Source organism: Scyliorhinus canicula, chromosome 18 (genome assembly GCF_902713615.1).
Source record: "Scyliorhinus canicula chromosome 18, sScyCan1.1, whole genome shotgun sequence".
NCBI classification, from domain to species: Eukaryota; Metazoa; Chordata; class Chondrichthyes; order Carcharhiniformes; family Scyliorhinidae; genus Scyliorhinus; species Scyliorhinus canicula.
The window spans coordinates 37,326,536-37,339,152 of record NC_052163.1 but is presented as its reverse complement, the minus strand read 5'-3'; the positions used below and the strand labels follow the sequence as shown (position 1 = coordinate 37,339,152).

Genomic DNA, 12,617 nt, shown 5'->3' with positions numbered 1-12,617 from the left:
TGCCGGATTAAAAAATGTCAAATTGATTCACAGGATTCCCCCATTGAAACATTTGCAAGGGAAAATTAAATTGCATCTCACCACAACATCGATGTGCATCCTGCTGGGGAAAACTGGGCGACGGCTCAGGCGCAATTGTTTGTCTTTTCACTTGTCAAGTCCAGTCATGCCGAATGGGAAAGGTAAGACCATAAGACCATAAGACATAGGAGTGGAAGTAAGGCCATTCGGCCCATCGAGTCCACTCCGCCATTCAATCATGGCTGATGGGCATTTCAACTCCACTTACCAGCATTCTCCCCGTAGCCCTTAATTCCTCGCGACATCAAGAATTTATCTATCTCTGCCTTGAAGCCATTTAGCGTCCCGGCCTCCACTGCACTCCGCGGCAATGAATTCCACAGGCCCACCACTCTCTGGCTGAAGAAATGTCTCCACATTTCTGTTCTGAATTTACCCCCTCTAATTCTAAGGCTGTGCCCACGGGTCCTCGTCTCCTCGCCTAACGGAAACAGTTTCTTTGCGTCCACCCTTTCTAAACCATGTATTATCTTGTAAGTTTCTATTAGATCTCCCCTTAACCTTCTAAACTCCAATGAATACAATCCCAGGATCCTCAGCCGTTCCTCATATGTTAGACCCGCCATTCCAGGGATCATCCGTGTGAATCTCCGCTGGACACGCTCCAGTGCCAGAGTGTCCTTCCTGAGATGTGGGGCCCAAAACTGGACACAGTACTCCAAATGGGGCCTAACCAGAGCCTTATAAAGGCTCAGTAGCACATCGCTGCTTTTATATTCCAACCCTCTTGAGATAAATGACAACATTGCATTCGCTTTCTTAATCACGGATTCAACCTGCATGTTTACCTTTAGGGAATCCTCGACTAGCACTCCCAGATCCCTTTGTACTTTGGCATTATGAATTTTCTCACCGTTTAGAAAGTAGTCTATGCTTGGATTCTTTTTTCCAAAGTGCAAGACCTCACATTTTCTCACGTTGAATTGCATCAGCCATTTCCTGCACCACTCTCCCAAACTGTCTAGATCCTTCTGCAGCCTCCCCACTTCCTCAGCACTACCTGCCTGACCACCTAACTTTGTATCATCGGCAAACTTCGCTAGAATGCCCCCAGTCCCTTCATCCAGATCATTAATATATATGGTGAACAGCTGCGGCCCCAACACTGAACCCTGTGGGACACCGCTGGTCACCGGCTGCCATTCCGAAAAAGAACCTTTTATCCCAACTCTCTGCCTTCTGTCAGACAGCCAATCCTCAACCCATGCCAGTAGCTCACCTCTAACACCATGGGCCCTCACCTTACTCAGCAGCCTCCTGTGTGGCACCTTATCAAAGGCCTTTTGGAAATCCAGATAGACCACATCCACTGGGTTTCCCTGGTCTAACCTACTTGTCACCTCCTCAAAGAATTCTAACAGGTTCGTCAGGCACGACCTCCCCTTACTAAATCCATGTTGACTTGTTCTAATCCGACCCTGCTCTTCCAAGAATTTAGAAATCTCATCCTTAACGATCGATTCTAGAATTTTACCAACAACCGATGTTAGGCTAATTAGCCTATAATTTTCCATCTTTTGTCTTGATCCTTTCTTGAACAAGGGGGTTACAACAGCGATCTTCCAATCGTCCGGGACTTTCCCTGACTCCAGTGATTTTTGAAAGATCTCAACCAACGCTTCCCCTATTTCTTCAGTCACCTCCCTCAGAACTCTAGGATGTAGCCCATCGGGGCCAGGAGATTTGTCAATTTTAAGACCTTTTAGCTTTTTTAGCACCATCTCTTTTGTAATGGCAACCATACTCAACTCAGCCCCCTGACCCTTTATAATTTTTGGGATATTACTCATGTCTTCCACTGTGAAGACAGACGCAAAGTACTTATTAAGTTCTCCAGCCATTTCCTCGTCTCCCATCACTAGCCCTCCAGAATCAGTTTGAATTGGCCCAATGTCTACTTTGGCCTGTCGTTTGTTTCTACTGTATTGAAAGAAACTTTTACTATCATTTCTTATATTACTGGCTAGCCTGCCTTCATATTTGATCCTCTCCTTCCTTATGTGTCTCTTTGTTAACCTCTGTTTGTTTTTGTAGCCTTCCCAATCTTCTGATTTCCCAGTGCTTTTGGCCACTTTATAGGATCTCTCTTTTTCTTTGATACATTTCCTGTAAGAAGGGAAGAAAAACGGAGGAGTCAGTGTATTGGCTGATCATTGGCAGGCAGAGAGGACTAGTGGAGGATCGAGGAGTTGCAGATCAATGTTCACTGTTATCAACATAAACTGACAGGCGTTGGTTGATAACTATTCCAGACTGGATGCAGAGCCCAGAGGCTGTGACTCGCTCCGCCGCAAACCCCAGCTCCGGGTCTCACTGTGCAGACCCAGACCCCTGCAATCACCGACAGCAATTGTCAAGCTGGCCGATTTAACTTGGGGCAGTTTGAACCGCTGGGCAGGTTGGAACTCCGCATTTTGCTTGGAACCAAAGGTGCAGTCTTGACTTGCAGAAAACTTGGGAAAAGTTTAATCGACTCTTATCTAAAACTCGTGAGTATACAATTGGTAAATTTAGGTAAAGGTGGAGGAAGGATTGATTTAGCAGAAATTAAAGCAGGCAACGAATTTGAAACGTAAAATGTAATTGTTGCTGTATTCCCGCATTGAGACACAATAACACAATAACAGCCAGGAATCTGACTGCCTCGCTCTCTAGAAAAGCGGAAAGTGGGCTGTTAAAAATAAAATGGACCGGGTCCTTCAACACAGTTTATTATTCTCTGCGACTCCATTAGAAGTAATTAGATCGGAATCTGAACCAGTGCTTCTACCAGAAACAGACACAGATTTGTGCCCCAGTTAAATGTACATTGTTTGGGATATGAATGGTGACCTCAGCATTAAGTGAAGTGCGGTTAATCTCAGGACACTGGCGAACACTCCCGAACAGCGTCACCCTCCGGCATGCCCCCAGTTTCAACCCTTACACTCAAGAAGCCGACATAACTCACTGCAAACATTCAAAGGCTGTTAAACTCAAAGGTAAACTAGAAAATACATTTGGGATATTTAAACGTGTCCTTTCTGATTGCTGATCACACAGGCTGTAAGTGGACGCAGCGGTTGAGAAACTAGGAAGTTCATGGAATGCCGACGGTGCAGAAGGAGGCCATTCAGCCCATCGAGTCTCCGACCGTCTGAAAGAACACATTGTTAAATCAACCACATATTCAGAAATACTTGGTACTTACGCCCCCCCCCCCCCCCCCCCCCCATTTGAAATGCTGTGCCAGCACTTGCTCAACGATTGATAGCCATTCGGATGGGATATCACAACACTGAGATCGGACCAACATCCAGAATCGGACCACCCAGATCCCAGGATAGGACAGCAGTTATAGAGGAATGTACCCGGTCCGACTGCACGGCAAAGCTGTCAATCGTTGCGGGGAACTGATTTTGGCAAAAATCCGTTGCTGATGCAAAATTCCACACAGCCTGTCGAGATTGGACATTGCTGCACCGTCCATTTGTAAACTGTTATCAGTTTGTGGATTCTGCTGTTCTGGCTGTGGGAACTGTAGGAAAACATTAAAAAACTGATTGTTTCGTTTTTGTTTTACCCCTGAAGCACATTAAATAATTACGAGCATTCATTTTTTTTTTAGTAATGCAAATGTGCCTTAATGGAATTATTAATGCGGCTCTACCTTGCTCTTCGAGTTTCCTAAAACAAAAGCTAACGTGATGCCTAAGATAGTGAAAACAGCAGGTTTCATTAGATTCCTGAGACTTAATGGTTCTGTATTTTCCCAGGTGAACTACCTTCAGGGATGGGTTTCTATCACACAGTGACTTTCCTTTGTGTCATCCTATCCACACGCACATACCTGGCAACACGTAAGTACCAAGTATTTCTGAATATGTGGTTGATTTAACAGCGATTGTCACTGAGGCAATAATGGGAGGAAATGAATATGTTTGTTTTTCAGAGTTCCTAACTTTAAATTGCAGCCATTCAGTGACAGGACTATTTGATAGAGACACAGAACTGCCATGCAAAATCAACACACTTCACTTGATGGAACTGCGTATATCTAAAAATGGAAGTACAATCTTGAACGGCAGCACACATTTCAGAGGAGCTCAAGGTCGAATTAAATTACTTCACCCAAATTCACTGGATATCTCACTGATAATCCAGAAAACACAATTGTCAGATGGTGGAACATACCAGTACGACGTGGAAACAACTTCGGGTCACAGAATTCAAACCATCACACTGAAGGTTAAAGGTGGATAACATTTATTTCCCTGGTGTTCTTCCTGGTAAAATATTGGTTGCTGCGAATTAGTAACAAATTCCAATTTCTGTTATTATTCTTAAAAAGCTTGATATGTGTGACTGACAACAGATTAAAACGGGAGACACGTTAGAGAGGAAAGAAATAGTGATACTTAGATCCTCAGAACCACCTGAAGTATGTGGCAGACAGCGATTGTTCTGAGTTGCAGTATCTATTGCTATGGAATCGAGCTCAACAATCAACTTGAACGGGAGAGATTCCACAAACATCAATTAACGGAATGAATGATAATTTCCTCTGTTTTTGGTGGTGTTGGCTAAATAACAGGATAGCTGGAGAATACATTGCTCACCTTTGAATAGTGCCTTTTCTATCTGTGTGAGCAGATACCTGGGAGTTACAGTTGAATGTTTCCTCTCAAAGACAACGGGCTGGATTCGATTCGGGATCTACGTCTGGAGGATCCGTGACGTTTTGCGTCAAACAAAATCGGTGCCGCCCCAGCAGCGATCCTCCGATTGATGAGAGGCCAGCAGCTGAGCCACGTAAACCTCTAGGCGGGAACAAGATAAATGGCCAGAGAATTGCTGGTCCGCGGCCGCGCGTGCGCATGGCAACAACCTGCAGGGGTCGTGCCGCACAACATGGTGCCGGTCGCGCGCGGACCCAACCTGCCAGACAGTATCCCCCTGGTCACTCCCTACCAGTTCTCCCAGCCCTTGCGGAAGCCGCCTCGGCCAGCAGTATGGTGATGGTTTCATGCCAGGCAAGATGATGCTATCATACACACAATGAGCATTTTCATTCCAAAGGAGTAATAGTTCCCACCGATTCAAACTAATTTTCAATCTGCAGCAATATAAACCAGTGATAACCTCCATACCAAAGCATACTTTTGTAATGCTGCCATTTAAAGAAACTATTCAATATTTGAATGACTTTTACTTTGTGCATTACAATCTAATAAATACATTTCTCATTCTCCATTTTTAATATTGTCAAATCATTTTATATGCATAAGTTAACTTGAATATTAGGCTGTAACTGTTAAATTATGGCAGTCTAGGGTTTACAGTTTTACTTTTCCTTCCTGCTGTTGCCACTAAATAAGCAAAACCAACATTGTAAACAAAACAGAAGATTTGTGGAGGACACTTATATACTCCAGAAAAACATGCACACATTTGAAATAGAAGTACTCAGAACTCAAGGCCTGAATTATTTGGTAGTCAGGGAACACATCCCTGCTATTACAGGTCTATTACCATTTTGCATTGATTGGCATAAGGTGGGTCTTCTGTTCTGCACTCTCCATCCTGGGGAGCTGCCGGCCCTGCAGTCTCTCCAGGAACAGTGCTGCAGTGAGGGGCTCAGATGGGCAGGTTAGGAAAGGCCTCAGGGGCTTCAGTGGGGAAGGGTACCCCTGTGCTCTGCCCCCCACCCCTCCCCCCAAACCTTCTCACGCTAGATCTAACTCTATTCATTTCCAGGAGCCCTCCCCTTGAGCTACCATCTGCCCACCTACCAAAAGATTGAGGCCAGGTGGGAAACCATCTTTAAGTGGCCACTTAAGGGCCTTAATTGGAGCAACGGTGGTCTTCCTGTCGCCAGCCTTGCCTGCCCCAGTATAAAATCACTGCAAAGTTACGGTGGGAGGAAACCTGGAGGGAACCACGGTAGCATGGTGGTTAGCATAAATGCTTCACAGCTCCAGGGTCCCAGGTTCGATTCCCGGCTGGGTCACTGTCTGTGTGGAGTCTGCACGTCCTCCCCGTGTGTGCGTGGGTTTCTTCCGGGTGCTCCGGTTTCCTCCCACAGTCCAAAGATGTGCGAGTTAGGTGGATTGGCCATGTTAAATTGCCCGTAGTGTCCTAAAAATAAGGTTAAGAGGGGGGGGGGGGGGTTGTTGGGTTACGGGTATAGGGTGGATACGTGGGTTTGAGTAGGGTGATCATTGCTCGGCACAACATCGAGGGCCGAAGGGCCTGTTCTGTGCTGTACTGTTCTATGTAACCCCGTCTCTGCCAGAAAGAGCGTAAAATTCTGGTCCAAGGCAAAATCACAGATTGGTACCAATAAATATTTTCCTCTCTCGTACTCCTAATCTGGGATATCCTAAATACATAATCTGTATTTATTGTCATAAATACTGGTGTTTTTTATTGGTGTGGCGTGAAGTGCAAAAACTGCACCCCTGTTACTCTACAGCTCTTTTTCATTACAATAATAATAATACAATTATTCTTTTTAGCTCCACACCATTTATCAAGTGTGACTGGAATCCCAATAACCACACCAGTGAGAACAGAAATCCTCATTTGTAATACAATTGGATATCCGCTGGCTCAGATTCACTGGTTCATCAATGGAACAAGCAACCTGACATCTAGTGCTAATACTAGTAGTGTAAAAACCCCACAGGGTCTGTTCAATATTACCAGTACACTTCAGATCGAAGGAGTAAATGTTTCCAAAGGCAATTATTCTTGCGCTGTGCGGAATGTGGAGGAAATTGAATACAAACTGTGGCAAAACTTTTCAAGTAAGTTCATAGCATTCATTCTGCAAGTGATTTTAACACATTGCTGTTGGAAGAAAGGCAACTTTATTAATATCATTTATTCTGAAGATGTGGACATTATTGCAAGGCTGCATTTAATATCCATGACCATTTAGGCTGAAATGCTCATGGGGAATTCCTTGTTAAACTATTGCAGTCCTTTTCCTCACAATGTTGTTCGAATGTCAATTTTGCTGTGGCTAATTAATATAGTGCCAGAGGATAGGAATAAGTGACATTGTTATGTATATCATGGTTGATGCTGAAATTAATCATGAATAAAATAATTTCTCCCCACATTTTTTGTTTCAGTCTTGAGTGATGCATCTAATATTGAAAAGCTAGCAGAAGAGGAAAAGAAGAAAAAGATTCTGATAGCTACCTCTGTGATTCTTCCAGGAGGTTTACTTGTAATAGCAATCTTGGTGGTTTTGGAATTTATGAGGACAAGGCATTCCGGTATGATGGTTGTGGAAATGCTTCATTTTCCCTTTTTAAAACTTTTGATCAGTACACAATTTAATCTTACACTTTTATCTTGAATATACCCATAATCTGTTAAGCGATACAGTTTAGCCTTACCATATGCTAACTATCATAAGTTCCAAAGCTTAATCAAAAAGTTCCAGAACCTCCAATGTCCTAACAGTTTGAAATTCCGTTTGGCATTCTAATTCGCTTGCCAGAATTGTCTGGCTTGCATAATCGTTTGGCTGAACCATTGTTAATCAAATACCCTTTCCTTACCGATGAAGGAAATGTTTGTGAATTTGTTTGCTCAATAGACAAGGAATGTCTAAAGCTATGAATGTTGCCTAATTAGTTGCAATCATGAGATATAATTGGGTGAAGAGGGGTTAGGTAATACACAAATACAAACCCGGTTTCCACCCCTCCTGTACTCCCACAAGGAGATAGGGGAAAAGCCCAGGTGAGCCACGCTGAACTGCTTTGGGGCACCTTCGATTGGGGCATATGATTCAAGCAGCATTGGGAAAGATTTGGGATTAAATCATCTGGTGTTTCCCAGTTATGATGTCGGTATAGGGAAAGGAAAACGGGGAGTAAATGAAAGAAACATAACTTTTTAAAATCACTCTCTGGTCATGTGTGCCACTGGAAAAGCTGGTATCTGTTTCTTATTCTGAGTAGCCATGGGAAGGTGTTGTTGGGCCTTCCCCTAAACATACAATTTTTTTGGCCTCAACTATTTTCTGTGGCAGCGAATTCCACAGGCTGACCACTCTCTAGGTGAAGAAATGTCTTCTCATATCAGTCCTAAATCGTCAACCCCATTTGCTCAGACTGCGAATCCTGGCTCTTGACACCCCCACCATCGGGAACATCCTTCTTGCATCTATCCTGTCTAATCCTGTTAGAATTTTATAGGTTTCTATGAGAAAGACCCTCATTCTTCTGAACTCCAGCGAATACAATCCTAACCAACTCAATCTCTCCTTATACACAGTCCCGCCGTCCCAGGGATCAATCTGGTAAACTTTCTCTAAACTCCCTCGACAGCAAGAATATCCTACCTCAGATAAGGAGACCAAAACTGCATACAGTATTCCAAGTATGGTCTCGCCAATGCCTGTATATTTGCAGCAAGACATCCCTGCTCCTCGATGAATTGGACATTCTGAATTCTCCCTCTGTGTACCCGAACAGGTACCGGAATGTGGCGACGAGGGGCTTTTCACAGTAACTTCATTGCAGTGTTAATGTAAGCCTACTTGTGACAATAAATATTATTATTATTATAACACTCGAATCCTGTTTATATTAAGGCCAGTATACCATTTGCTTCTTTATCGTCTGCTGCATCTGCATGCTTACCTTCAAAAACTGGTGGATGAGGACACCCATGTCTCGTTGCACATTACCCTAACCTAATTTATAGCATTACAGATAATAATCCGCCTTCCCGTTTTTGCTCCAAAAGTGCATAGCCTCTTATTTATACACACTGTATTGCATCTGCCATTCATTTGGCTACTCACTCATCTTGTCCAAATTACACTGAAGGATCTCTGCATCATCCTCACAGCTCTCCCTCTCACACAACTTGGGGGCATCTGCAAAAGTGGAGATGTTACATTTAGTTCCCTCATCTAAATCATAAATATACATTTTTAGTAGCTGGGGTTCCAGCACTGATCTCTGCAGTACCACTTGGAAAAATACACATTTATTCCTACATTTGTTTCCTTTCTGCCAACCAGTTTTCTATCCATCTCAATACACTACCCCTAATCCCATACGCTTTAATTTACAAGCTAATCTCTTTTGCGGGACTTTGTCGAAAGCCTTCAGAAAGTGCAAGTAAGCCACATCCACTGACTCCCCCATCAACTCTACTAGTAACATCCTCAAAGAATTCCAGTGGATGTTTTCAAGCATGATTTCTCTTTCATGAATTCATGTTTGTCCAATCCTGCCACTATTTTCCAAATGCTCTACTATAATATCTTTGATAATGGATTCTAGAATTTTCCCCACTACAGACGTCAGGCTTGCTGGTCAAGAATTCTCTATTTTCGCTCTACCTCCCTTTTTAAATGGTGCGGTTCCATTAGCTATACTCCAATTTGTAGGAACTATTAGAGTCTATAAAATCTTGGACGATGATGACCAATGCATCCATTATATCTCATGCCACTTCCTTAAGTATTCTGGGAGGTACATTATCAGGCCACCTGGACTTCAATCCAGTTAATATTGCCAATACAATTTCCCTACTAATACTGATCTCATTTAGTTCTTCCCTCTCAATAAACCCTGTGTTACCCAACATTTCTGTTTTTTTGCGTCCTCCTTTGTGAAGACAGAACCAAAGTATGTATTAAGTTGGTCAACCATTTCATTCTTCGCCATTATAAGTCCCTTGTTCCCAACTAAGGGACCTACATTTGTCTTGACCAATCTTTTTCTCTGCACACACCAATAGAAAAGTTACAGTCAGATTTTATGTTCCCCACAAGCTTACTCTCATACTCTATTTTCTTCTTCTTAATCAATCCCTCGGTCCTCCTTTGCTGAATTCTAATCTGCTCCCATTCCTCTGATCTATTGTTTTTCTTGGCCAATTTGTATGTCTCGTCCTTGGATCTAATATGATTTCTAATTTCCCTTGTAAGCCATGATTTGACCACCCTTCCCATTTTACATTTGCAATTGTTGTGGTACACCCATGCAATTCTTATATGTTTGCCTTTGCATATTCACTATCATCCCTTTCAGTAATGTTTCCCAATCTATCATGACCAAATCACGCCTCATATCATCGTAGTTTCCTTTATTTAAATTCAGGACTCTACTCTCAGAATCAACTACATCACTCTCCATATTGATGCAAAATTCTATCATATTGTGGGCACTCATCCCCAAGGTGTCTCGCACAACTAGATTACCAATTATTCCTTTTTCATTCCACAATACCCAGTCTCGGATGGCCTGTTCTCTAGTTGGTTCTTCAGCATATTGATCCAGAAAACCATCACTCCAAGAATTCCTCTTCTACAGTATTGTGACTAATTTGATTTGCCCAATGGAACTAAAATAAATAACAGACTGCATATTTCACAGTTGGGCATGTTAATTCAGATCAAATATTGTGTGACAAAAATAATTAATTTGTTGTTTTTTTTAATTTCAGAAGTTAGAGAACCATCTGAAACCCCAATGGTAGGTGCGATTTCAAACATTAGAGATTGTTTGAAAGCCATGTGTCACAGTTTCTGAAAATAATTTTTTTGTCTTTTAACAGTTGTCCAGTGACCGGAGGGCTGAAGCTTAATAGCAATTGCAATTGAATCATTCTTATTTCTGACGTGAAGAATGCATTGACGTCAATGTCATGGACAGTTTGAGGAACATATGATACTTCATATGAACAGTTATTCAGGTCCTTTTGTACCATGTGAATAATGGAAAGTGGATTGAAACCACACAGAGCATTTCAAGCACTGCCACATCCCTATTCAATGAGAACCTGGAAATGACATATTCTTCATGCAGTTCCTCCCTAGGATAATATGTATGGCAGCATGCTGATCTCTTCACTATTAATTTTCTCCCCAAAGAAACAATCTCGCATATTACTTGTCCATGAACAACATTGGTAAAACACTGGGTTCCTAAACAGAAACTGCAGAGTAAACCCTTCAATCCTGGCAGCTGTCTATCAAGAAGTATTCCTATTTTTACAGCGAGGTTAATAAAAGTTTCATTTTGCGACATCACTGTGCTCTGTCGAAGGAGAAGAAAATCGTTGGTCCAGTCATACTTTAAAAAACAACACCTTCCAAAACTTCCTTCTGGAAGGACAAGGCCAACAGATACCTGGTGCTTGTTTAGATAAATATATTTTCTTTAATTTACTCAGTGCGTGGACATGGTTGGCGATCCCTCAATATTTTGTAAGGATTTTTGTGCTGGACTGTATTCTTCATTCTGGTAAAGAGGAATTATGGTTGCAGGCAACTACTTTGGGAAACTGAAATTGATAAAGGATATCCTTTATTAGCAAAATTGTGCAAATCGATAATTACATTTGCACATCAATTACTGTAAATCGTTCTCATGTTAACTATTTTACTGTCCAACGCTTTGCTTTACTACTTTGTTTTATATCAATAGTCAATGACAAATACCCTGGGGGTTACCATTGATCGGAAACTGGACTGGTTAGCCATATAAATACTGTGGCTGCACAAACAGTTCAAAAGTTAGGAATACTATGGTGGGTGACTTATCACCTGACTCCTGAATGCAGCTGCAATGACATTCAAGAAGCCCACTAACATCCAAGAAAAAAATGGCCACTTGACTGGCACTCCTTCTGCAAACATTCGCTCCATCCACCACTGTTGAACAGTGGCAGCAGCGCACAGCATCTACAAGATGCACTTCAGGGACTCACCGAGGCTCATGAGACAGCACCTTCCAAGGCTACAATCATCACCATCGAGAAGGACAAGGCCAGCAGATAGCAGGGAACACCACCAACTGGATGTCCACCCCCCCAAGTTACTCACTCTGCTGACTTGGAAACATATCACCATTCCTTCACCGTCATTGAGTCAAACTCCTGGAACTCCCTCCCTAATAGACTGTGGGTGTACTAACACCATAGGGACTGCAGTGGTTCAAGAAGGCAGCTCATCACCACCTTCTCCAGGGCAATAAGGGATGGACAATAAATGCAGGCCTAACTAATGAAGCCTGCATCCTGTAAATAAAAATCAAGAAACAATTAGTACGATTTAATTTAAGTCAATCAAGCAATTAATTTATTGTAAAATCTGATTTGACTGAGGTGCTGTGATTCATATTTTGCTGTGAACGACATGTAAATATATATTTTTTTAAATGAATGGTTTTTCACCTTTTCATTGTTTTGTATGAATTGGTTATGTACAAAAAATGTCCCCATTGTAAAGTTTAACAAATAGTATTCTTGTTTCATCTGCTTGTTCATTTGCTAAAATTCTGTATAATTCAATAATTTTATTTGTCTCCTTACAGCAAATGCTGTGTAAAAGTATCAAGCCTAGATTATCACAAAGAATTTTCCTAAATTACAGATTGTCTGATATAATTTAAAGGGCGCAGGATGGTGCGGCCCAACTGCGCATGCACAGGATTGAGCTGGCCCAACTGCGCATGCGCCAGTTGGCGCGGCCCCCATTTGGCGCCGCATAAGGAGGCTGGAGCGGTGTGAACCGCTCC

General features: G+C 42.4%; 1 protein-coding gene across 2 annotated transcripts; it reads left to right on the top strand.

Annotated features, from left to right (window-relative positions):
- The first annotated feature begins 2,309 nt into the window (after positions 1 to 2,309).
- On the top strand, positions 2,310 to 12,342 carry LOC119953204. 2 transcript variants are annotated; one of them, XM_038777211.1, is made up of 7 exons: positions 2,310 to 2,570; positions 3,837 to 3,920; positions 4,013 to 4,315; positions 6,579 to 6,869; positions 7,200 to 7,346; positions 10,543 to 10,571; positions 10,654 to 12,342. In XM_038777211.1, exons 2-7 carry the CDS (start codon positions 3,854 to 3,856, stop codon positions 10,681 to 10,683), a joined length of 867 nt encoding a protein of 288 aa, XP_038633139.1. In that variant the 5' UTR covers positions 2,310 to 2,570; positions 3,837 to 3,853; the 3' UTR covers positions 10,684 to 12,342. The 2 variants fall into 2 exon arrangements, with proteins under 2 accessions (XP_038633139.1, XP_038633140.1); XM_038777212.1 differs by lacking the exon at positions 2,310 to 2,570 and adding an exon at positions 3,386 to 3,600.
- The last annotated feature ends 275 nt before the right edge of the window (positions 12,343 to 12,617 follow it).

Bases quoted from the DNA above. Each gene is read 5' to 3' on its own strand.
- LOC119953204 (XM_038777211.1), top strand. From the start codon at position 3,854: ATGGGTTTCTATCACACAGTGACTTTCCTTTGTGTCATCCTATCCACA. The intron at 4,316-6,578 runs GTGGATAACATT...TATTCTTTTTAG, and splicing joins CATCACACTGAAGGTTAAAG to CTCCACACCATTTATCAAGT. The intron at 10,572-10,653 runs GTAGGTGCGATT...GTCTTTTAACAG, and splicing joins AACCATCTGAAACCCCAATG to TTGTCCAGTGACCGGAGGGC.